This window comes from Arvicanthis niloticus, chromosome 15, assembly GCF_011762505.2.
Source record: "Arvicanthis niloticus isolate mArvNil1 chromosome 15, mArvNil1.pat.X, whole genome shotgun sequence".
Classification (NCBI taxonomy): domain Eukaryota; kingdom Metazoa; phylum Chordata; class Mammalia; order Rodentia; family Muridae; genus Arvicanthis; species Arvicanthis niloticus.
In genome coordinates, this window is record NC_047672.1 from 62,710,747 (window position 1) to 62,738,190 (window position 27,444).

Consider the following 27,444-nt stretch of genomic DNA (forward strand, 5'->3'; position numbering starts at 1 on the left):
CTTAGATTATCTGTGATCCAGTAGACAAATAATCCTAACACATGCTCATGAAATTATCCACAATTTAACTTAGAGGGTTTCTCTCTATATCTCTCTCTCTCTCTCTCTCTCTCTCTCTCTCTCTCTCTCTCTATCTATCTCTCTCTCCCCTCCTCCTCCTTCTCCTCCTCCTACTCTTCCTCCTCCTCCCATATACAATAGAACAGAAAGAAGGAGTGTGGCTTGTTGGGAGAACGTGTCAGTGACATAGAGAGCATGACAGGTTTTCATCAACATAAAAATTTTCAAACAGCAATGACAGAATCATGTTTTTAAAATCAGGTTGAATGAGGTGTATGGATAAACTAGAGGACTCATTTTTTTCATTCAAGTTTTAGTAGAAGTTTCATAAGGTTAATTCTACTACTTTTACATTTATGAAAGCTTCCCAGAAAGCCTATAAGTATGTACTTTCAGAAGATATTTTTTTTTCAGAGTCATAACTGATTTGCTCTTTCTACTGAGGTCCTCAACTTCCCTACCTCTCACTGTTCTCTGTGCTGCAACCAGAACAATTTTCCCCAAATATACTTGCTATGGCACTCTACTTATCAAGATTCCTCAGTGAGGGCTGAAAGTGTATGTCAAGGGTGTAGCACCTGTTTGTAGTGAAACCCAGGTTAGGATCCCAGGATCTCACAAGATGAAGAAAACTTTTTAGTGCATGTTTGTCATCATGAGAACTACTTGTCAATAAACTTGGTATAATGATTTTACTTATCTCAGAAAGGGTTAACCATCACTCCCACTTCTGCCCTCGCACCTCCACTACATCACCCTTAGGCTCTTCTTCTCAAGCTCTTAGCTCCAGGAATACTGACTAAAATTGATTCCTGGAAAGTTTTGCCCCTGCTTGTATACCTAATTTTCTTTGTCTGGGTTCCTGTCCCTTGTATAATTCTTACTTATGTCTTACAGCTGTTGACCAGTCAATATCGTGACACACGGCATTCCTTTGTATACTCATTGTTCTTGATATGATCTATTTATTGAACATCTATTAGGTATTACCACTGAAAGACTGAACAATATGTCTATGATCATTGCCTAATACCAAATATTTTGGTGAATGATAAACAAACCAGCAGTGATATAGAACACAAATGTAAATTGTAGCAAGTACTGAGACATAAACTAAAACAAGGGAATGCCTCAGATAGTGACAAGAGAGGTCTTGGGGAAGATTAACCATGTGATCAAACATGGCTTCTTATTTTAGTTTCATTATTTTATGTGTACGAGTGATGTCCTTCCTGCATATCCTTGTACCAGATGTGCTGGTGTTTGAGAAGGTAAGGAACTTCCATGTGGGTGCTGGGAATTGAACCTGGGTCCTTTGCAACAACAAGTACTCTTGATCCCTGAGCCAACTCTACAGCCCCTAACATGGCTTCTTTAGGGAAGCAATTTGCTCAAGATGAGAAGAAGTCATCTCTTTCAAAGTTCTGGAGGAAGAAGATTCTAGTCAGAGGGAATAAGAAATATAACCTTTAAAGTTGGGCCATGCTCACTATATTTGATGGATAGAAGAAGGCCAGTGTAGTTGATGTGTAGAGAAGGAAGGGAAAGGAATGAAGGAAGACGTGAGTGTCAAGAAGACTGAATTAGAGTTGGCTTCATAGACTCCACTAACAGGGTTATTTATTATTCTTTTAACAATGGAAAGTGCTCAGAGCTTATGATCACATTTTAATTTTTACTAGTTTTATCTTACTTCTAAGAATAAACCTAAGAATGTAAGAATGAAGATGGAGATGAATAAATGCCTAGGATGAGAAATGCAGGTATCAAGGAGTGGTCACATTTTGGTGATTTTTTTATTCTCTTTTGTGATTATATATATATATATATAATCACATTATATATATATTATATATATATATTATATATATATATATAATGCCTGCACATCAGAAGAGGGAATCATATTTCATTATAGATGGTAAAGAGCCACCATGGGAATTAAACTCAGGACCTCTGGAAGAGAGGACAATGCTCCCAACCTCTGAGCCATTTCTCTCGTTCCTATTTTGTCATTTCTTAAGACAGGATCTCACCATTTATCCCAGTCTGTCCTGCACTGACCACTCTTCTGCCACAGCCTTCCCCAAGCTCTGGGCTTATAGCTGTTTACTCTAATGCTGAGCTAGGATTTAGCTTTTAAATTAGTACTAAGAGAGAAGACTCAAAGATGATTTACAGGTTTTTGTTTAAACAGATTGATAAAAATGAAATAAGAATAATAAACAGAAGAAAAATCAGGATTTTAGTTATTTTTGAATATGACAATAGGCAACCTTGCAAGGTAGGAGGTGGGAGGACTCTCTAGAATATATCAGAGACCTGGGAGGTCAGAGGCTCAGGACTCAAAGGGAGGGACCTTAGATGAAATGCCCTACAGTGGGGAGAGGGAACTTGTAGAGTCCACCTCCAGTAGAAAGACAGGCCATCAATTGGAGGGAGGGGCTTGCCATCCCACAGTCCAAACTTCTGGCCCAGTATTGTCCCTGTCTAAAAGAACTACAGGGACAAAACTGGAGAAGAGATGAGGGAAAAGAGGTCCAGTGACAGGCCCAAATTGGGAGGCTTAAGGGGAGGCTGCAAGGTCTGACACTATGACTGATGCTATGGTGTACTTACAGACAGGAGCCTAGCATAGCTGCTCTAGAGGCTCAACCAGCAACTGAAAGAGTCAGATACAGACACTTAAACCAAACCAATGAACAGAAGCCTGGGACTCCTGTGGTTAAATTAGGGAAAAGCTGGAAGAAGTTGAAGAGGAGAGTCACCCCATAGGAAGACCAGCAGTCTCAACTAACCTGTACCGCCAAGATTTCTCAGACACTGAACCACCAACCAGGCAGCATACATGAGCTGGTCTGAGGTCCCCAACACATATACAGCAGAGGACAGCCTGGTCTGGCCTCAGTGAGAGAAGACATACTTAACCCTCAAGAGACTTGAGGTCCCAGGGAGAAGAGAGGTATGGTGGGGTGGGAGTGGGGGGTGGGGACATCCTCTTGGAGAGGGGAAGAAGGAATGGGATGAGAAACAGTCAAAGGGAGGACCAGGAGAAGGATAATGACTGGACTGTAAAAAAGATTAAATAATAATTAATAATGATGATGATGATAATAATAATAATAATAATAATAATAATAATAATTTGGACATCAATCTCTTACTAGGCAAGAGAAAAAATCCAACAAGAAAGACAGAACATGGAATCATAGGTGTCTGTGAAGAATGCCGTGTTTTTGCAGAGAACATCATGTTGGAAGTCTGAAGGATGCTCAGAGGTCAGAGGTCAGCCAATGGCAATTAGCTATATCACACTACTACAGTCACCTGTCTATGTTTGCATATTCTCTAGTAGATGCCAACTTTCCTGAAAGTGAAGAGCATCAATTTTCTTCCTTCAGTATGTAGGAGCAGAGCCTAACATACAGTAAGGTCTTAATACTTTTCTACTGAATGGATTAATGAGCACACAAATTCCATAGCTTTAGAAGACACAGCTAATTCCTGACAATGCTCAGGAAAGGCAAGAAATGTTTCTTGGCCCTTGTCATGACCTCCAGCCAGATTGTGCTCTAAATTTTCCCCGTGTTAACATGGGAAACTATAAAAAGCAAGCCCATACAACTTCTCTGATAGCATTCATTTAAGAAGGATGGATAGCATGCATAAGTTTGCAATACGGAAGAGAATTGGGAAGACTGACTGAGCTATCTTTCCAGTTAATTTCATATTCACAAATAACTGGGAAGTGCAGCTCTGCTTTGATTCACCTCACTGAAAGTGAAAACCGAGAGCTGAGTGTTTCCCCGAAGGAAATCTAAAACTGAATGTGGCATAGATGCTAATGGTATTTTTGCTTAACTTTCAATAATGTATCATTTTATGATTTAATATCAATTCTAGGGAGGTACATTAAAAGGGACACATAAAATGTTTAAGTTCCTTGGAGAAAACTATTCATAATTTTAACATTATAGTGATAATTACTGGATAATGAAAATGCTTAATGTCATGTCTGACATGCACAATGGTAAGTTTCCAGACCTGCTTACATTTTCAAATTCAGAAAGGAAGATATCTTTTTTCTTTACTCTTATACTACCATTTTCAATGTCTTTAACTCATATATTTTACTCATATTTTACCTACAGGAGTGTCTCAAGTTCATATGTCTTACTTGTTTGATAAAGTCTTACTCTGTAGCCCACACTGGGATTACATAAGTGTGTCACTGTGCCAGATCTTCTGAACCATTTCCTCTTTTCTTTCTTGATTTTTCCTGAAGTGAGCCTTCCTTTTTCTTTCCTAGTCTGCTTAAATATATCAATAATTTCCATGCATTTATCTAATCTAGAAATGATCTCTGCAGTAGAGACCTAAATACTACTTACAGTAAGTTGCTTTTATTTTATTCTTCTGTTTCCATATCTGTGGTGTGCATATGTGTGTATACATACATACAGGCATTGCAGGTACATGTTGAATCCCTGGCTGATGTCAAGGATATCTTCTATCAGTCTTTCACCTGACTCATTGAAACAGGGTCACAGAGAAATCCACATTTCACCAGTATGGGTAGTCTTTCTGGCCTGCTTGTTCTGGAAATCCTGTCTCTGCCTTTGGAGGCTGGGAACAGGGGTAAGCCACCACGGTTCTTCTTGACATTTTACAGCATTTCGGGATCTAAAATCCCGTACTCAATCAAGCTTGTACAGTATGTGGTCCATTCACTGAGCTTTCTTCTCAGCATTTCCAGGGTGTCAAATCTCGAAGGTATGACTTGATGTCTGCTTTATCCATGACTGTACCAAAAGTTGTTTGATGCTTAGCAGTTTCATGAAATGTTTGCTTAGAGGTGATGCTGTAGGTGGACAGCATTTTCCTTGATTTTGGCTCATTTAACTACTCATGTTTTTTCTTTCAAATGACACCTTCTCTGCAAACCAATGTATCCTTCTAGATAAGGGCGTCATCTCTTCTAGAGAATTATGAAGCTCTATTATTAAACTTTATTAAGGTTTTTATTAAGGTTTTATTAAGGTCTTTATTAAGGTTTTCTTTGACCCAACAGATACACAGAATGCAGAGTGATGGAATAGTCCCACTCTGTGGTGGAAAACAATCTTCTTTCTTCAGTCTGAAATCTTTTTATTATGCTGGGTCATTTTGTGTCTTTTGCCTGTTATTCTGAAACATGAGCTGGCAGTAGATGTAGACTGAGAGGTGGTTGCTGTTTAGGAGAAGATCTGGGTCTTGTTTTACTAGGTGTTTAGGACATCCCGAGCTCTTGTGTGCTCTGGCATAATTATGTACAGGGCTCTTTTTTATTCTCAGAAGTGACTGAGTCAGATGCTAAAGCTCCTCTAATGTGCAAGGTCAATTCATATGGGCACAGAAAAGGCATAACTTTTGACAGATTTCAAAATGCTTACTTAGTGTGCAGGAAAAAGAAGAAGAAGAAAAAAAAACCCTAAAGGATGGCAGTATAAAATTGTACATGATGTAATTTTTTTTTAATTTCTATTTTCATACCATGGTGAAAACTTAGCCAATCTTACTTCCTTTTAAATAAAGGTAGGGGTTGTTTTGCTTAATAATCTATAAGAAGACATTTGGATGGGACATAGCGCAAAATCAAAAATACCAAGCAAAGATTGTCCCTAGTGAGGACACATTATCAAAAATTTCAAATCATCAGAGGCCTTTGTCCTTAGGATGTGATGTCTGGATACAGAGTAGCTACATAGACACCACAGCTCCCTGTTGCGTGTTCCATGAAGCTGCTAAAGAATTTTCTATGGTGAAATTTCTACTGTGTGTTCACACTTTGTGCAGCAGGTGGCGTGTTTGCAACAAACTGTTCTTTATTCCCACCTCCTCCTTAGAAATTAACCACCAGGTCTCTGCCAGAAACTGTCACATTCAGGGTGACATATGATGCTGTTAAAATAAAATATAAAGGTTAGAGGTGATAAGTCCTGAATTGAACATTGGTTTCAAGAAACCACCTCTAAAAGAGTCTAGAAACTAATAGTCCATAATATGATGAAAAGCCCCAGCTGACATCAAAGGAACCTCTTGCCTTCTTTTTAAAGAATTCTGTTTAATGCATAATTCAAGGAGTCCGTGAAACATTCTGGGAAACTTTTGGACGGATATCAGCCGTTCAATTCAAAATTATGCACTCTGGGAAATGGCTGGCACTGAAGGTGGCAAGCCTACTACGTAATTTATACCAGCAATCAAATTGCAATTACAAAGGAGATTAAAACATGACTTTAAAGAGCCTAACTCCACCCTCTGGGCCACTAGCTGTTTGGTAAACATAGCAAAGGAGCCTGTAATTAAAGGAAACCTGTAATTAAAATTTTCGACCCTCTTCAGCTTTGTCAGGGAGACACTCTGAAGACTTAAAGGGGTAGGAAAGAAAGCTTCCTCCTTTCCAGTGGTCTTAAGAAGGTACTTGATGACTTCAGGAGGATCCCTTTCTTCTGAAATTGTCACCCTCATCTTGTGCTACTTGTCTTTCTTTCAAGTCTATATTGCTCCCACTGTGCAAGAATAACTTGAAGAATTTGCAAATCCGCTGCTGGAGGCTAATTACAAAAGAGATGAGTAAGCTGAGGCTGAAACAGCAACACAGCCATGGAATTTACATCACAGACTTTAAGGCATAGACTTCACAAACAGCACTGTTTCGAACATGTGCAGGAGGTTTATCGCCAACTTTTCTGATGAGTTTCAGAAAGTTATCTATGCTAACAAATGGGAAGAGAGCAAAATCCAAGGCAGGGGTTTAAGCAGCATGGTGCACTGTGGAGGGATATCTTAATCTTTCCCTTTCAAGATCTTCCCTTTAGCAAGTCAAGCACTGTTACAGTTAACTGGAAAAATATCACTGATCTCTGGAGGGCTTGAATTGCCCTGGTCTTTTTAATGGCAGAATGACGTTAGCATGATCATGTAGTAAGTGATGCTACACAGACTCCTGGAGTTTGTTTACACATGTTCATATATACCTTAGTTCATATCTAGCATGCCAATAGGAGCCACACACCTGATAGCTGTAGGGCCGTGTAGGGTGTTTTCATTTTTGGTGTGGCATAGGCCTTGAACCCCAGTCCTAATGGGGCAATGGCAGGTGTTTGGCCATGACCCCAAACCCAGGGTCCTGACATGAGGTCTAAGATCTCCATTAGCCTGCACTGTTCAGTCACATAAGGACAATGCAGCCCTTCCCGAAGAGGTGTCACCATCCACAGGTAGAGGGCATGACTACAGGCTTCAGCCTCAAGAGATTTCCATATTAATGAGTTACCTAAAGGCCAGAGGGTGTAGCTATTTAGGTGACCCTCCTCCCCCTTTCCCTCCCTATTTAAGTATTTAAGTCAGATCCCCCGTGGCTCAAGAGGGGATGCACATCCAGATTCAACTATCATCCATCATGCCAATAAAGCCGTTTTGGAAACCCATGGACATTCTTGTGCTATCAGGGCCTGTCGTCTTGCAGCCATTGTGGAGGACATCCCTGCATCCCACCCACCCATTCCGGCAGATAGCAATATACACATTTGGCATTAAACCTATGCGTCACAAATATCTTGGAATTCCACCACCCATTATAGGAAGCTGACCTCAATGAATGGTCACTTCAGTGCTAACCATGCTTTAAAAATGAGGCTGAATAGAAATTCAATCAATGTTCTCACTCTGAGGTAATGTAAATAACTGATTAAATGATAAGAATATGTGGACCTAATTTAAAAGACATTTAGTTCTGCTTCCATTTAAGAACTTGACTCACTTCTGAGCAGATTGAAAGATTAAGATATTTTGCACGATCCCAAGATGTTTCATTTCTAAAGACCCATGAATCTGTAAAAGTGTTTTTAGAGACTCCAAGAAACATAATTAATTACTGAGTTAGGCCCTTTGAGACATAAACTGTTTAAACCTGATACAGACCTTTTATCTAGTTAATTAGCTTTATAGAGAGAATTTTGCACATTTAACAGATGAGTATAGGTTTTATTACTTGAAGCACAATGCAGTTTATTTTTATGTTGTACTTTTAAATTAAAGAGAAAAAGAGAAACATGATTTAGAACTATGAAATAACTCTAGAAGCCTAGTAACAGTGAAGGGCACTATGATCAGATAGTGTAGTTCATCCACAATGGATAGTGAAAATTTAAATATAATGCCACCCAGATGGGCCAGTGCATTCAAGATAAGGGAATTGTCCAGTGTTTTAGAAGTCTCACTGTTGGTTACATACAGTGACTGACTCTCTTTGTGGGAATGAGCTAGACACTGAAACACACAAATCCCTTTGCTCCTTAGTTTGACAAATTGACAGCAGTTTGTGCTGACCATTCTTTTATTTCCTTGAAGTCTAGGACATATTAAAATGAGCATATTATTCTCTTCTTGACAAAACATTTTTGAACATCACATATTTGCTAAAAGACACCCTTGATGTTCCTCCCTGACGCTGTGAGGGATTTCTCAATGTCTACATTCTCCACAGCTTTGATGCTCACTTGCATTCTAATGGATTCTCATGACACTGAACCATCTGTGGCTCAAATCAGAAGTCTTAGTAGTAACATTTTTACGGAAAGTACACTTTCTATTGAACTTGTGGGTGATCCCTTTCTTAACGCATGGTTAACAGGTACCATAGGTAAATATAACACCAGCTACTCACAATGTAACACCAGCCACTTACACCAAAGTCTTTCATTTCTCAGTTGTCCTTTCTTGTTGCCTGATGTACAACGTTTGCATAGTTGCCTCACACTGATCTGTTATGGGTGAGGCCATCTATGCCACAGACAGACGACTGACGGTCCAAATGTCATCTCCTATATGCACTACAAAATCAGCTATGTAACACTTTAGATATTATCTCACAACTCATTTTTTTTTCAAATCACATATACTCTGTTGCTCATGTTAATAATTGTTATTACTTTTGACTTTTAAAAATGGGGGACAAGTAATTCTCTCAAAGAGTATTTCAAGCTAAAGAGCTGAAATGCTTATAAACACAAATGCTATATTCCCTGATTCAAACAAAAATGTCAGGTACCATAGAAACTCCATTTCCCTATATTCTAGACAATAGCTAACATTCCTTGGGAACTTTGGAAGCTAGTTCCTTCTACCAAAAAAGCCATTTTCCTGTCCTCTTGCAAAAGGGACATATGATTACTTGTGAGGCTGATTAGCGTATCAAAGTGCATGCTGGGCTTCATGCTCCTTCAGTTCCATATTACCTGTTGTACATTTCAGGGTACATCCTAGCCCTTCTAATCTCCTCCCCTACTCTAAACTCTTTCCAGCTCAAGGGCTTTCCTCCCCCAAGCTTCTCACTCTTATAACCCTGTTACTGGGGCTATACTTGCCTCTTTTGCCTACACTTTGCCTTCTTCTCTTGTTCTCCCCGTCTCTTTCTCTTTATCAATCTCTTCTCTTTATTTTTGTTTCTCTCACATTGGGTCCAAACTGGCCTTGTTCAATCTCCTACTTTCTCTAATCTGAACTTTTCCAGAAGCCTCTGGCTGTTCTCTTATATCTACAATAAAAACCTTCTCCCCTCAACAATACCATGGAGTGTTCATACTGTTAGCTTATAAAAACAAAACAAAACAAAACAAAATAACAAGCTTGATAATTTGACAAGATTATCAATCTCTGCCTCCAAAGAACAAAGGGTGTTCTTTGGAAACCTGAAGCACAGGGGTTAGAGGGATGTAAGGTAGGTTCAAGGGTACGGCTGAAGGCTGGAAGGATGTGTATCTTGTAGATAAGAATGCCATTTAACTCTTGAGTCTCTGTTCATCTGCCTTGAATGGCCCTTAACTGACACTTGTGTTGAGTGGAGACCTGACAGAAAGCAAAACTCATACAGAGAGGCGGGAGGAAGACAAATGGTTCATGGAACAATAGAGTTGCTTTTATTGCTTTTTTTTAAAGGACCAGGCTAAAAATGGCTTCAAGTTCAAAAGTTGATTCTTTATATTAGCAATCTGAAATAAAATTGAAAAGACATAAAGCTGAATGTGTCTTCCAGCCTTTCACAAACTTTATTGTTGTCGCTTATCACGAACTTTTGCTCAGATAATGGTGTATGAAGCAACTGGATGGCATCTCGTGTGCTGTAAACAACAGTTTCTGGCACAAATGGGTTGCTGTCAGCTCACGATCTTCCTTTCCAACTTTTTAGCTACTATCTATCTTGTGGCGAAGTTCATAGCAAAACACATGTTCTGAAGAGATGTGTTATAAACTCCAAACAAATAGGAAAAAAATGACATTCTGGTTCCTGTCAGTTAAAGGTAATCCCACCAGACAAATATGAGCACTGTCTGATGAAGGTTTGAAGAAGTATGTAAAATGACCTATTAGTTTAATGGTACCAAGAATAAAATGAAAAAACTATTTCATGGTGATTTTTGTAAAAAAATTCAAAACAACAACAACAACAAAAATCATGGGAATTTATTCCAATGAATGTATTTTAATGTGATGTGACATGTGTATATATATATGTGTGTGTGTGTTTGTAGTTATCTTTTCACACTGAGTTTTTATTAAAGCCTTCAAGAAAAAAAAAAAAAAAAAAAACAAGGCTTCTTTTAAAAACTAATTTGATGTATGCCGTAAGTAGGGACTAAGAAAGTGATGTGTTCGAGGCTGTAGCTAAACTTTCTTGTCTCCCGAATCTCTGTCCAATATATCTATATGTAATTCCTGGTTCTAGAAAAATGTCTAGAATTAGAGCTATCTTGTGTCAAACTCAGTAAACAAAGACTAGCTTCAAGAAGGAGACACTTTCCAACCAAAAGAGAGGATGTTTTCAATCAATATCATATATGAAATGGCTTTCAAATTTGAAAAGCCGTGGAAGATTATATTGTCATTTTTTTGACAGAGCAGAACTAACAAAGTTCCCTCATAGTGTGTAACGTGTCAGATCTGCTTTTCTTTATAATAGAAGCAGTAACTACTAGTGAATTTCTACCTATAGCAACTTTTCGTTCGAGATTTTATTCATGTTGCTCCTGATGGAAAATTATATATGCTTGCTAAGTTCTACTGTTTATGTGTTCAGGACCTTCTTCCTTCCCCACCTCCTTCTCTTCCTGTCCCTTTCATATGTCACTATGCACAGTGTGTGTGTGTGTGTGTGTGTGTGTGTGTGTTGGTGTATTGTGGGTGTACTGAGCCATTGCTTTACTTCTAGATCTCTTCCACACTCTGTGTGTGTCTGTCTCTCTTTCTGCCCCCTGTCCCCCACTTCTCTCTGTTTCTGCCATCCCTTTCTGTGGTGCTGAAAATAGGATTCAAAGTCTCAATCAAGCTAGAAAACTTTTCTGCCACTGTAATAAATTCCTACATTTCAAAATTTTCTTTAACAATATTGAACAAGAATTTGTAATTTTCTGACTTTTGAAAAGGAATGCTGTTAAATAAATTGTCTTAGTACAGAATTGTGGTTTTCTTTATAAATCAAGATATCTAAGATCATTACAAATTAAAGAGGATAATATTTCACCGTAATGTAAAAGGCAATGAAACTGGCTTCAGGGATCACTAAAGTGTCTGTATGTTCTGCTTGCACAGATACATGTGAGTTTTATTTATTTTTTAATTAATTTTTATTGGATATTTTATTTACTTTAGATGTGATCCCTTTCCCCCATTCCTCCTCCCAGAAACCCCTTCTCCTGTTTTCATGAGGATGTGCCCCCCTACCCATTCCTACCTTCCTGCCCTCAAATTCCCCCACACTGGGGCATACAGCCTTCACTGGATCAAGGACTTCCTCTTCCATCTATGCCCCACAAAGCCATCCTCCCCTACATATACAGCTGGAACCATGGGTCCCTCCCTATGTGCTCCCAGGCTGATGGTTTAGATCCTGGGAGCTCTGCTTGGTTAGTATTGTTGCTCTCCCCATGGGGCCTCAAACTCCTTCACCCCCTTCAATCTTCTCTCTAACTTCTCCATTGGGAACCCCATGATCAGTTCAAGGGTTAGCTGTGAGCATCCGCCTCTATATATGTCAGGCTCTGGCTAAACCTCTAAGGAGACAGCTATATCAGGCTCCTGTCAACATGCACTTTCTGGCATCCACATCAGCATCTGCCTTTGGTTACTGCACACGGAGTGAGTTTTAAATGGGTGCCCTTCAGTTCCTTTTAAGGGGCCTTGACTCTTATGACTCCTTCCTAAATTTTCAGTTAGAATTCACACTCACACCATGTTTAAGAAGAGCAATTTGTTCAAGATTGTTATAAAATACAAAAGAGAGGCCAGATGTGAAGCAATATATTCAAATCTATAGCATAAAGCATAGGAGTCAGTAGTTCCACTATTCTTGCTACAGCCCTTACTGCAGCTACCCCATGTACAGCTGTCTAAGGCAGCTTCTCAACGTACACACTCACAGGACAGAGGCTGCTGTTTGAGAGTGGTTTCTTTAACAACTTTTTTTTGTCTCTTTTCCAGTGTCTGACATAAGAAAGATGCTTCAATAATTGTTGAAAAAGGTGGTATGTTGATCAATGTAGCTCATAGGGTTTTCAGTGTTCCTGTCTTTAATAATATATTATTGTGGTGATATAAGTAGGCTAACTTGCTATCCCTGCCATGAACAAGAGTTGCAAGAGGTCAGGACAACCTGGCTATTGCTTGAAGTCACACAATTAGATTACAGGTGTTCTACTGCTGGGAGGAGAAGCATTGACAGAGACGAAGCTAAGCAAACATCACTCAGTTATTTTATATTCTTTAGATGTGATCAACAGTTGTATGGTAGGAAGTCTAGATAGTATGAAGGTTTACATTTATTTACATTATAACTTGGATAATTACATGAATCTAGTTTTGAGTCTTGAGGATAAAAATGGCAATATGATATGAGAAGCTCACCTGTGCTTAAATATTATTGTACAGTAGACAATCTGATTCTAGTTCTAGTCAAATACCTTGGGGATTTTTACCAAATGGTTTTTCTCTGAAAATTAAAATTACTAAGACTTCTCAATATTTATAGAAAAATATGCATTAGGGTGTCAACATTTATTTGGTCTCTTTATGTATCTTTGGTGATTTTAAGTGTGAGTGTGTATGTGTGTGTGTGCACTATGATCTACCTATGATTCGACTCCTTGAGTAGCTTTCCTTGATATATCAACATACTTTTTACATTTGCCATATTCTAAGCCTTTGATATCATTCCTGCTACATCTCAGAGCTTGAAGCAAAAATGAACATTTTCTTCAAGGTCCCACAATTTCTAGATTGCACCACTTCTCTGATTTCACTTTGTCTACCTAGTACATCCTAAGTCCATAGTCCCAGTGGTCCTTTCAATTGTGAGGAGGCCTTGTGCCTCAGGATTTGTGTAGATTGCTAGGCATGGTTTTCCCATATTCCCATATGGCTTGCTTGTCCATATCCTAGAGGTTTCTACTCATATATCAAGTTGTCAGTGAGAGGCATTGTATAAAATAAATGTCTGCCCACATTGTATAAGATAATAATTTTATTACTATGAAAAGTATCAGTGAAGCTATAAATACATTCTAAATTATTTATTACATTTATTAAAATTGAGATTATCAATATTTTAGGTTTTATCTCTTCCATTTCTTTTGGCTCAGAGATGTCTTTGTAAGTTCCTCACAGAGCTGGCATAGTAGTGCTGCCATGGAACTGATGGTGCCTGGATAGGCTATAAACAAAAGTTCCACCAGACATGGAGGTACATACCTTTAATCTTGCTACTTCAGAGATAGAGGCAGGTAGATCTCTATGTGTTTAAGGCTAGCCTGGTCTACAGATTAGGGTCCAATAAGTCAAGGCTATATGGTGAGGTTCTGTCTCACAAAGACCCCAAAGCTTTCACAGTAGACAGTTCTTTATAAATTTCTATTCATGAGACAGTGTATAATAAATATTTATTTTAAAATAAACTTAAATTGTGGTATATTTTAAAAGTCAAATCACCACCATCTACCACCAACAAACTCAAGAGAAATGTTCAAACATATTAAATAAACCCAAGAAACTTTTAGTCTTGGTAGGAAATTGTATTATTTCATATCTAGCACTTTTCCATTTTTTCTATTAATTTGCTTTTAATTATTCACAGGAGCATCTTGTAATAGAGGGAGAAAAAAATGGGTGATAGGAAAGAAAAATGTAGTCTTAAATAGCATTGAACACACAGTGATTATTTATTTGTTCTTGCAATTTACTATTGATTTTTGGAAACAATAGTAGGATGTTACAAATATTGATCCAGTGCAATTGGATGCTTTCGGAGGAAGTAGCAAAATATGTAAGTGGGAGTCTATGAGATGAGTCCCTCCATATTGAAGACATCATTATGACAGTGAAAATGATAATAAATACTTTTTTGGATAATGAATATCTGGGCCATCATTTTTTGTCATTATTATTATTATTATTATTATTATTATTATTATTATTATATAAACTGCTCTCGGTATCCTGGGCCAATGACAGTAGGGCAGTACCCCAAATTTTGTTCCAGGTATCAGCCTATTTTTAACTATTTTTCATTAGGTGTTGTGGAATAGATGAATCAGGTTCGGTTTGGCAGCTACTAAGCTCGGTAAATTTGAGAAAGCCATTTAAGTACTTTGAGCTTTAAACTCATAAAGCAAAAGAAAATAATGTCTGTTTATCTGACAGGATTATTGGGAAAGATAACATACACATAATGGATTTTGACAAGACATAAGTAAGCCTAAGTGCTAGGCCATTTTCCACCCTTTAAGACTAGAGGTTTAGGGTGAAGGTAATGATCACTGTATAATTGTGGACATGTGCATGCTTTTATTCAAGTTGACTGAATCATATACTTCAGATTTAGTATATAAAAAGCACACCAACACAGTAGTTTTGAAAAGTTAGAGATATGTCTGTGTTGAATGATTCTTTTTCCACCTAGAAAATCTTTTTTATTCTCTTGGCTTTTGGTAAAACCTTTGTCAAATTCAGCCATTTTTTTTTTCTTTTAAGAAGTTTTTTCTGCCACCCCATTCACTGAGATTTCTCATTTGTATTTATCTACTATACAACATACACTCCTTCTAGATGTCCATGATGAACTGCTGTGGTATGTAAAAGTGACGATTTTCTTAATAGCCATTCCACTAGTTGCTAAGCTATTTGAAGGTTGAACTAATTTTTTCATGTGTGTTGTGTGTGTGCATGTGTGTAGAAGCCTTCATCCATGTGGAGGCCAGAAGTTGACATTGGCTATCTTACACTATCCTTTTCTTATATTTTTGTGACAGAGTCTCTCATTGAGCCTGAGATCACTATCTCAGCTAGAACAGCTGGCTGACAACCTCCAGGAGTTCTCTGCCTCTCCAGTATAGGGTACATGCTGCTCTGCCTAGCTTTTATGTAGTTTCAGGGAAGGTGAACACAGGTCCTTTTGTGTTTGCAAAAGGAATGTTATCCACTGAGTTATCTCCTCAGTCCACAAATTTGTTCTTTTATTTGTTAGAATATTATATAATTACATTACTTCTCTATCTTCCTTGCTCCCTTCAGCCCCTTCCATATGCCCTCTTTACTGTCTTCCAAATTGATGTCCCTTGTTTTCACTTATTCCTGTTATATGTATGTGTGTGTGCGTGTATATATATATATATATATATATATATATATATATATATATATCACATATTTCCAAATATATCCTTGATTTTTATTTTACACAGCCCCGATTTTATTTAAATTAAATCCTAACAATCCTCAGAAAATTTTTACAATGATATTATGATATCTGGATGATGTGTGTGTTACCAATTATCCATAAATGCCCCTCAACTTTTATATTATAAAAGGGCCAGCTATACACTACTCAGGGTCCAATGCAGTTTTTGTTTCATTGTGAACCAGTTTGTTTTTGTTCTGGTAAAGCATGTGATCTGTATTAGAAAGCTGGATTACTATAGACATAAAATACACAATCCTGCCTCAAGAAAAATTATAAATAATCCAGATCAATGATTCTGAAATTGTTCTCCTACAGAACAATTAGGTTCAGTATGGAATAAAGTTTACAATTAAACCCCAAACAATTATCTCTTCTGAATTGGCTAACTAATTAAAGAGCACTGAGCTGACTTAAGTTTCCATTTGTGCACTCTCTTGAAAAATGGTGTCATTTACTGCTTAAAGAACAAAGCACAAAGAATGGATAAGTTAATATTAGGAGACAAATCCTAAAACAGTTAATCACAGCTGTTTTAGTTGGCTCATGTGTATTGAGATAATTTCAGCTAAGATGTTACTTTGCAAATTTAAGATGTCTGAACTGTGCAAGTAAACCTGTTTATGCTTTTTGATAGAATTAAATATTTGAGCATTCTAACTGTTTTTACTAAGTTCCAAGGACTCTGCCAAATTCCAATTTATGTTGATTCCCATAGGTTTGAATAAATGAGACATAGATGGAGTACCTAGACTGCTTCAATCATAGAGTCAAGAATGGGAGGAAACGACTTCTGAAAAAAAAAAACAGTCTAACCTTTCCCTGCTGGTGTCCTACAAAGTGAATAAGACTATTGTGGATGCTTGCTTCATCTCTAAAGTAAATGGGAGCAGGGTGGACAGCCATCCAGACACTTGCTGTCCTCAGGAATACTCTTAATGGTATGTATCTTATAAGCATCCTTTATCTTCAGACGCTGTGTCCCTGCTCAGGCATTATGAGCATCATAATGGTTCTTAAGCAGTCTTGCTAAGCTTACCTCTGGGAAGAGCTTCCAAGATTGCCTGGATACATCACATGACATTCTAATCCCTTTAAATTCTATATAGAAAATCTTTCTATTTAATAGACTGCTGCCGTGGTACGAGGAAAGATTTTGAATACTTTCTCTGTGTTGTTTTTCTAGTAACTTATTCAAGAAGATTCATAGCTTAGAGAGAGGTCCATGAAAGTGGTCACAAAACATGTTTCCAGTTTTACTATGACAATATTTCCAAACTAGCGTCTTTTAGAAGAGGCATAAAATGTCCAAAATGTTATGCGTCTAAGATGGACTGATTTTTAAACAATATATTAGTTGCACTGACATATATGTTCAAGTTATTTTTCAATCTTTTAAGATTCTTTTGTATTGTTTCTGTGGATAAACAATGGTGTGTGTGTGTGTGTGTGTGTGTGTGTGTGTGGTGTTTAAGAGAGAGGGAGTAAAAGGGAGAGGGAGGTATGCCTGAGGGGTGGGGGTGGGGCGTATTACCAGGTAAATAGAATCTGTTTCTCATATATTCCATTGGGGAGGACTATATTTTCCTGTTTCACAGGTAGGATGGTTGCACACATAAATCAGTATAATTAAGGATTCTGAACCAGCAATAGTAATAATGGCAATTACAATGAGAATATTAATAAAGAGATGCCACAGTGGGAAACACAGGTCCCAGTCAGAACCACATTTCCTACAGGTTCTGTTCTCTATCACACAATCTTAAACTGCAAATCCTTTCTAAAGCTTCTAGGACAGCAGAGCACAGATCTACAGTGCATAAACACATAAGTGAGCACATTTGTGGTGCCCTTTGCGAAGTTAAATCTTATTCTTGTGACCCCAGGAAGCTGGCCAAGAAGAAAGGAAAGGAAAGATAGGATATTCGTCTTTGCACTTGGAAATGCTTCTGATCAGAAGAGCTGGGGCAGTATCCGTGCCTCTGTGGGAACTGCGCATGTGCCAGTGGAGGAAGCAGGATCAAGAGCAGTTTGCTCTTTCAGGGACTTCAAAGCCCATTCATCTGAAGATGTGGCCATTACCGTTTTGGCTTTCTCACTGTGCCTTGGATGGTCCTGCACTTTTCAGGAGGAAAGCCTTGCTGGGTTGGGGCCAGCTCGAATGTATTCCTTGAAGTGCAATGTCCCAGAAAACATGCCCTTCCTGCCTGTGCTTCGTGATTGTAGTCCCTACTGTGATCTTTGTTCCTATTGGATGAGTCAGATGCAGAGGCAAACAGGGCAATGAAGCTGGACTACCCGTTTTCCTAGTGTGCTCCTCTCCCTAGTGTTGAGAACTGTAAACGTAAGAGCCATATCAAGCAGTCTCTGATTCCCTAATCTCTCAGTCTTTCTTTTTTACAGTACCAAGAGGTATTAGAAGGAAAAAGCCAGAAAAAACTCAAATGCATAATTATAGATTTTAAAACCTACTTTTGCTGTTTATCCTATTTGGTCCTAACCTCCAGTCCAACAGGACTGGGAAACTGTCCTCATCACTAGTAAGCTAAGCCATGAGATTTGTTTATGGAGTTTAGATGTATTTTCTGAGAATAAGATATGCAGGGATTTTTCCAATCTAAAACCAAGACTGAAATCAAAATAAAACAAAAAGCTTCGGGCAGCTCTCTAACACCATAGCTCCTAAGAATCTATCTGTCTTATGTTAGAGTTTTGAAGACTAGACAGTGGGGCTCCGTCTTGTTTCCTGCGTCCCCAGATCTTAACATACTATCTAAGCACAGGTGGAATGATAAATCAAGTCTCTGACAGCTTGTCCAGGCAGTGTGCAGTATGTGAGCTTGGATGGATTTCTCTTATGTTGAGCTCTTATCTTTCAGCCCTAACTATTCTGGCCTCCTGATCTCACACCAGGGAGTGACTATTTTGAATGACTCCTGAGATAATTTCCACTCAGCTCTGGAAGTGTCTTAGGGTACCTCTGACCAGGTACCAGATAAGTGACAGCTCTTTCATTTCCTTTTAAATTGGAGGTGTTCTAGTTACCATGTTACAGTGACACTTGAGTTCATGTCTGTGTGCTTTAGTAAGAGAGGATAATAATCTGATATCCTAAATTTCTGCCTTTGTCAAGTGAGGAGGAGACACAAGCTCATTTTTCAAGAAGGCTTTTTGTAACTCTGATTTTATTCCAGTCTACCTCCTAAGAATGGTCTCCTGGGGAGATTATGGACATAGTGACACTGCATTTCTTTAAGAGTTTAGGAGGTCTCTCTGTTTCCCTATAATGACTTTCCTGGGATAAAAGAAAAGTTCTTCTTTTACCTAAGAGGCATATAAAATTTTACTCTAATTAATTTACAATGTCACATAACATTAAAATAATTCTTATTTAATACTAATTTTAAAATTGTGTATGTGATAGCTCTCTTATACAGAGATTTTTTTTTATAATTAAAAGATGTTTTTAGAGTTCAGCTTTTGAGAATATCTCAAATTTTGGAATTTAATGTTGATTCTGAAACTGTGGGTATTTGGAGAATTGTTAGATGAAAAAGGAACCTAGAGAGAGACAGCAGGGTGGGAAAGGGATTTGAAAAGAAAACATGTCTTAAAGCCCTTGGCTAGTCTATGTTCCTTCAGTAGGCATTTTGTTAATATCTACTGTGCACCAGAGATTGTAGATACTTTGGATCAAAGACCTTAACCAACCAAACAGTCTTTGCAAACATGTCAAAGCAGTACAGGATCAGTGTGGTGCATTTAATCCTGACTCTTTCTCTGTTCCAATGAATGACCTTGAGCAAATCATTTCCCATTGGAGGACTATCTGCCTGAAAGTGATAGACTACTTCAAGCTCTGATGATATTTAGGGAAATTACAACTGGGGGAGGTTGCATGAATTAAAGCAAGCCACTTCAGAATTCATAATGCATACTTCCTAAAACTAAATTATCACAAAAAGTATATTATCAAGTTGATGATTTAATTTCTTGTTCCTGCAGTAAACATTTCCACAGTGCTGGTTACATGGAAATAGTGCTGTATATTTAAAAAGAGAGAAGACATGTTCTGTTCCTTTAAAGAACTTAAATCTAGTCAGTTAGTGAGATTGTATGGATGTAGTTTCTGACATCAGTAGGAGACACAATCTCACTAGCAAATACTGTGTTCCTTGGGCTTTTATATTCTTTCAGCCCCTCCTTCCACAATGCTCCCTGAGCCTTGGGTGGAGAAGGTGAGAGTGGGACCTAGAAGTCCTCCACCCTAGACAAAGAATACAACCAAAAAATGTTGAGAGCAGGATAGTCTTCCTGGGGCAGGAAGAACACAGTGATTGGTTATCCAATGCCAAATGCTCAGCCCTGAAACACACACACACACACACACACACACACACACACACACACACACACTGAGAGAGAAAGAGAGAGAGAGAGAGAGAGAGAGAGAGAGAGAGAGAGAGAGAGAAGAGACAGAAACAGAGACAGTGACAGAGAGACAGAGATAGAGAAACTCAGAAGGTTGCGCTGACTAGTTAGCTTCTGCCTATATATATGTACATATCTCTGTGTGTAACAACATTTAATGGAAAAAGAAGCCATGGATTTGAAAAAGATCAAGAAAGAGATATGTAGGAAAACTTAAAGGGAAGAAAGGAAAGGGAAAATGATGTAACTATATTAGAATCTCAGAAATAAAGGGGGAAAAGTTACAGTCTGAACATATGGTAGGGAAACATGACTCTGAGCATGAAGTACTGTTCATAGTAAATATTTACTGGGTAACATCATACTTGGGAAGCAGTGGTGAATTAAGTAGGTAATAGTTTTTCTTCTCATGGTACTTGCTTTGTGAAGATGAAACAATAAGGAATAAACATAAAGGCAATGGGACAACAATGTCTATGACCCAAGATGAAAACAACCACCTACAGGATAAAATGTAAAACAAGTTAAAGAGAAATGGGAGCCTGTGGGAACTAGGGCAGGGAGGCAGGTACCACGTTATTAAGAGTGGGTCTCCATGGGAAACAGACATTTACTCAAAGGCACAAAGAAAGTAGGGGAAGTTATTAGCATCAGGGAGTGTTGGGAAGAATTCCATGCAGACCACGTGCAGTGAGACAGGAACCCTGCACACCCTGGGGTGAGGAGTGGATGGAGTGCAGTTGGAAAGCAAGTCAGGCAGTGAGGGCAGGGAGGGGCAGCTCAGGCTGGACTTACAGGGCTTGGAAAGGATGTCTTATTGAATGATAATGAGTGATGTGGGAGGACGTCTCAAAGGGCTTGGAGCAGATGAGATGCTCTTTCTGATTTGCTCTTGATTAGAGAATAGGTTGTGGAGGCTGTCAAAGGGTGGGCAAGAGTGAGCAATTTGGAGGGCACTGAGGAAATTCAGGCTAGAGGGATTAGTGTTTGGATTATGCAGGGAGCCACTGAGGGGATAACTGATGAATTTAGAAAGTGAAGCTGGTAAGGTTTGTTGGACACTTGGATGAAAGGTACAAGGCAAAGGCCATGACAGAATAGAGAGAAGGCAGTTGGATGAGAGGTCAGAATGCTCTAGGTGGGGAACTGGTCTGTTTATAGGGTATGATGATGAAAGTAAAGGCATGGCATGTTTGGGGAACTGCAGACAGTCTTCATGCAAAGAAAAGGGAACTGCAGACACTCTTCATGCAAAAATAAAGGAAACTGCAGATTTGTCTAGAGAGGTGGAACTGGTTATATCCATGCCAGGAGAGTTTGCTATTTAGAGTTTGCTATTTTTGAGAACACATACTTCTGTTAAATCTATTTAGCTAAATGAATTTCCAAAGGAAGTCAACTTCATAAAACTATGCCAACAAACACAGGGACCAACAACTTGGAGTGTAGCAAAACACAAGTGATTATGTGGCCAAAGTCCTATAAGAAGCATAGCTATTTGATAGCCTTTGTCCCCTTATACAATCTTGAATGTACTTGGTAGAAGCAGATTTCAAGGAGAGGACTATTGAATCCAATTGGGCAGATATGGCAATGTCAGCTTAGTGTTGACACTAAGTTATCATGCCTACTCCATTACATCAATATGTGATTGAGAAAACCAGATAAATTTTCAGAAAAGAAACAGGAAATACATCTGATTTTGCAATTGCTAACAAAATAAGAATCTCCCTTGGTAATTTTTCATTAAGGCAGTACCACTGCATAAATACTAGTCTTTCACCTAGTTCTGAGCTTTAGAACATATGTATATCTGTGGAGCTAGGCAGATAGTTTAATCACAAAATACCTGGCATGGTATGCAAGTTTGCATCTAATACCCACAACAACCAGCTGTGGTGGTGCATATTTGTAACCACAGTGCTGAGAAGGCAGAGAGACACAGAGATCCATCAAGCTCACTGATGCTTGAGTTGAAATGATGAGTTCCAAGTGCACTGAGAGTGTCCGTCTCAAAAAATAAGGTGGAAATTACTTGAGGAAGACACATGACAACAACACACGTGCATACATGTAAGTATCAATGAGACACACACATATACCTGCCAACAAAACATACGTCTCCCACCACAATTGTATAAACTACACACAGAAATACAACACACACACACACACACACACACACACACAGGTTACTACAAACTCAACATGAAATTCCAGAATCAGTATTTTATTCTGCATATATTCCTCTAGACTGAAGGGCTAGATTCATACAGTCAATTTTTTATTTTTAAAAATATCTTGGTACCTTTGTAATGCAATTCTTATTTCCAAGCGTATTTACCTTAAGGCTAGTCTATCTTACCCATGTCTTCTGTAGTTTAATTTTTTTTTTTTCTCTCATCTACTTTCTTCGTAAATGGAGAGGGGAGGCTAATGTCTGACTAATTGAGAAGGCCAGAATGGCACTTTGTGGTGAGGCCTTGCACCGGCAAAGAGAATTGTAGAACTGAAACCGGTAATTGAACAAGACAGAGGAGAAGAAGATACATTTGTTTTATTTATCTAAATTGTGGCCTTATTTCTTCACTTTTCTCTGCTTTTTACGACCCAAGCATAGAGACAAAGGAAAATGGTGTGGTCATCTGTCGAGCGCTCGCTGAGATCTGAGCTTCACCTGTTTTGGCTGTTAATGAATGAATTGTATGTTGTATGCATTCTCATAATGAGGGGCAAATAGATTATCAAAGATGATTAATGGGCGTGGAGAATAAAGAGGAATGCTTATCTTACAGGTAGTCTTCACGGGGTATGTACTCTTAGATAATTGCCTTTAAGAATTATGTCTTTATGAAGTGAAGATAGCGTTTGGAACTGATTTTAGGGTCTATCTTTATTTCTTTGAAGATGTCAGGAGGACTTGATAAGAGATTCTGAGATGAATGATAATTTACTAGTAACCTATCACCCCTCCCCCATTGTGGCTGTTTGTTTCTCTATGAATTGACACACATAACAGGATAAGAAATGCTGACTCTTCAGTGCTTCCTGTAATCGTTCCAGTGGTAAGAGGTCACATCCACTGGATGGATAAGAAGGATGCTGACCTGACTCACTTCCATTACTTTTGACCTTTAAGGGAGAATGAAGGGTAGAAAATAAACAGAACTTCCCAGTGGAATATATGCGCTTATTTTCAAGGCTGCCATGACATGTACGGCTGACTGTGGGTCTTCTCTCACTACTCTCAGTAATGTTGCAGGGTGCTTGAGTTCTGGGTGACCACCTGCAAAGGAGGTGTGAGAATCCCTGTTGCTCCAGATTATATGACTGAAGCATATAAACTTCCAGATCTCGGGTGAAGAACTGAAATTGATTGTGCAGATCAGAATCATTGCCCAGTGGTATACGGGACCTTTAATAGTGGAGGCATAAATGCACCTTGGATCTATTTGACTTTAAGTCCCAAGAGGCACAGACTGTCACCGAGCTGACACCACAGGTGAGAATGCAAACCTGACGTCTGTGTTTTTAATATGTCAATAATGTAAAACTGTACTTAGAAATATTTATGCCATATTTGGAAGTAGGTTAAGAAGAACAGATTTTTTTTTTTTATGGAGTCACTTGCGTAGTTACTTCTGACTAGAATGACTTTAGTCTTCAATTTACTTCTATTAACGTTCACAGAGAAAGTTGCATTTTATAATATGATTTGAGAGAACTCACAACTTCTAGAACCCCAAGGGAATATTTCAGTATAGCAGAATAAATAAACCGCAGTGCTTGGGAGTCACCATGGTCTGTTTGTCTTTCCCATTCTGTCCCTAATTAGGCACTGGGAAAAGTGACTTTTTCTCACCCACTGTGACAGTTATGAGATTCTTTTGCTCAAATCCCTCACAAGAAGACCTCAGAATTCATGTTCCTTAGACAGTTGCCAAATCCACAGCAGAAGATTAAATGCCCCTATCATATGTGTCATATCCTGCAGCTAACAAAAAAGAGAGTCAGTGTAGCATGGCCCCTTCCCGGCGGCTGCCGCAGTGGGAACATCGCCCCAGCCTAGGGGCCTTTCAGTTTCATGTAGTGTACTAGCCAAAATATTCGTCAAAAATGAACAAGACTATCATCACAGAGCTATTATTGCATTACGTCTTGGGATATTTAAGATTCTGAACCCCCTTTTGTGTGGCTATAAACTTCTAAACAAGGATGTCTCTTTAGGAGCAGAGGCCTTTGGCTCCTGGTTGACCCCACTTGTTCATATCACAGAAGACAATTAAAGGCTCACTGCTCACCTGTGAAGTTGATTTTCAGCAAATAATCCTTGTACAATTTCTTTCCATCCAGGATCTTCATTGCATCACAGAGCTTGGTGGTATTGGGACAGAGGGTGCGCTGCATTTTGTGCAGCGCATGCGCCATGGCATACACTGCATTCACTACAAACATGATCTTGGATTCTTGCTCATAGTTGCTGCTGTCAATGGCCAGGTGCTTGTCACAAACTCGTCTGTGGTTTTTCTTGTTCTGGAGGCTGCACTGGAACTTCTGCTCCCAGAAGTCTCGGAACCATGGGTTACGGTGGTTGTTGTAGGGGTTGAGGCTCTGGAAGTAGCGATCAAACTGGCGAACAGGGTGGGATGCCAGCTCCAGGGTGATGGCGCCATAGGCGACATGCTCACTGCCCTTGATGATGCTTTCCTGTGCACCCCAGCCGTCGCTGGCCACCCAGGTGAAGGAGGCATTCACGCGGCTGGCTGCAGCGATCAGCTCTCTTGAGTCGTCACTGCGCATGAACAGGACCACGACACGTGCATTGGGTTTCTGCAGGAGCTCACGGATCACACTGTCGTAGGACTTGCGGATGTTGGAGCGGCCCACCTTTTCAGCAGTGGCGATGCAGATGTTGCGCAGTCTTGCCTCCTGCTCGAAGGCTTCAATCCCTGTCTCCCCATAGTCACCCTCAGAGGCAACAGTAGACACATAAGTCCAGTTGAAGAATCGCAAGATCTCGGCCATGGCTTTGGCCTGGTAGAAGTCAGGGGGCACGGTCCTGGCAAAGTAATCATAGCGCGACTTGTCACTGAGTTTGGCGCTGGTGGAGGCGTAGCTTATCTGAGGGATCTGGAAGAGCCGCAGCAGGTTTGCCACCTGAGCAGGGAGAAAAGAGAGGTACCTTTTTAAAAACCCAGAAGCAAATGACTATGTGCGAGAAATCATTACACACTCACATCTGTTACCAGTTTTCTTTTCATGTGGAGGTCACTTCTTGAGACCTTTACCAGATACCTCTCTGGGTACCGTGTTTGGATATTAGGGAGCAGATCTAAAGTAGGCAATGTTTGTTTTGGAGAAGAGCATGATGAAAAATAGGAGGCCACAGTGACTGGACCTTCTTAAGTTCTGAGCTAGACTCCAGACTAATGAAATCTGCTCAGAGGCTCTGAACGTGGTCATTTTAAGTTCCCGGGGTCCTGCTATAGCTCAGCAGACAATGAACTACAGTGAAGTGGCCAAATTCGGTTTTCAGACAACTTGGCTGTGGTTGTACAGAAAGAGCCCGGGTGTTTAATTTGCACTTCCCCCTCTTTCGCTAAAAATGGCAGCCTCTGAAAGAGTTTAATTTGGGAACTGAGTGCCACATGGACAATCCAAATTAGACATTTATTATCTAGGTTAAGCAAAAGAAAAAAAATAAATTCTACTTAAATTCTATTCAGATCATTCACAATTTTAGATATAGAATTTGACAAACTTCGGAAACTACACTAACTTTTTCTTTGCCTTGTTTTTTTTTTTTTTTAACTTATAAAGGGAAAGCACGCACATATGCTCTTTTTATGGTATTTTTGATTAAAATTCAGATGAAGAAGTATTGATGAGATTGTTAAGAATGATTGAGAACTCTGACATATTTCGAGCCTATGCTGAGTAAAAAATTTAAATTTTTTATAAGTTAATTATCAACATTTCACTATTTTAATTTATTATAGGACAAAAGAGAAGTGGTCCTAGTTTATCAAGAAGTACTACATGAAATATTTGAAAAAAATATATAGTTACACATATCAGTATAAGTAAGAAATAGCTGGGTGATGGTGGTTTATGCCTTCATCTCAGCACTTGGGAGGCAGGGGCAGGCAGATGTCTCAGTTTGAGGCCAGCCTAGTCTACAGAGTGTGTTCCAGGACAGCCAGTGCCACATACAGAGAAACCCTGTTTTGAGAATAAATAAACAAACAAACAAACAAACACACAAACAAAATTTGTTTTTATTCTTCCTAGCTTTGAAAAGTACTGTCTTTACTGACTTTAAGTTACATAGTCCTCTGTGTCGACTTCACTAAAACAAGTAGAATATTTCCAAAGATTATATGTTGGAGTAAGCTTAGGTACTTTGAATTTTTTTCTTCTGGCAATTGAAGTTTGGGGTTTACATATGACATGCAGGGAGATAATCTTGAAATGCACAGTTCTGAGCACAACATAAGCGACATGAAGCAATGGGCACCTGAATCCTGATTAATTCTTATTTCACGTAGCAAAGGAAACGAACAGCCGTGTTCATGCACAGCTACACGTTATGCTATCGGAGAACTGGCCTGCTATCAAAAATAACCCTGATATAGTCAGGGCTATCAAAAATATCAATATAGTTTCCAGTTCCAGTAACTCTCACTTAACTCCCATAGGACAGCTGAAAAAATCTGAGATGTGACACACCAAATAATGAAAAATTAGAACCTAAAGAGGAGGCAAATGGTTGGATAAATAGGTAGAACGCAGTTCTTCTCTGTTAAGGACTGGAAACTTCTGCACAGAATGGCTTGCATACACTGGATGATCAGAGCACAGGGATACTTTTTGGTTACTCAGGATAAGTGAATGGGTAGGTAGCCCTGAACCAATACTGCCATCACTCCTAGTACCTGACTTCACTGGACTTACGTGGTACTATTGTAGCTGTGGTGAGGTAATTCTTTTCTGTACAGAGACCTGATTGTGAGTTTCTGCGTAGCACCAAAAAGGACATAGTTGCTGAGTTAAGGTGCAAGGTTGGAACTCTCTCCTCAGTATAATGTCAACTGTATTGCCTATACTGAACAACATTGAGCAATCATATAAAGTGATGCCATTCTGAGTTACATTATAAACACATTTATAACAAAATAATGCTA

General features: G+C 39.0%; 1 protein-coding gene across 1 annotated transcript in view; it reads right to left on the bottom strand.

The window, feature by feature from the left end:
* The window catches only part of Grm3 (glutamate metabotropic receptor 3), a 212,260-nt gene that overhangs the window by 47,650 nt on the left and 137,166 nt on the right, over positions 1 to 27,444 (bottom strand). The window contains exon 3 of the mRNA XM_034518734.2: positions 24,562 to 25,417. Within this exon, the coding sequence (XP_034374625.1) occupies positions 24,562 to 25,417 (856 nt within the window). The remainder of the gene's footprint in view (positions 1 to 24,561; positions 25,418 to 27,444) is intronic.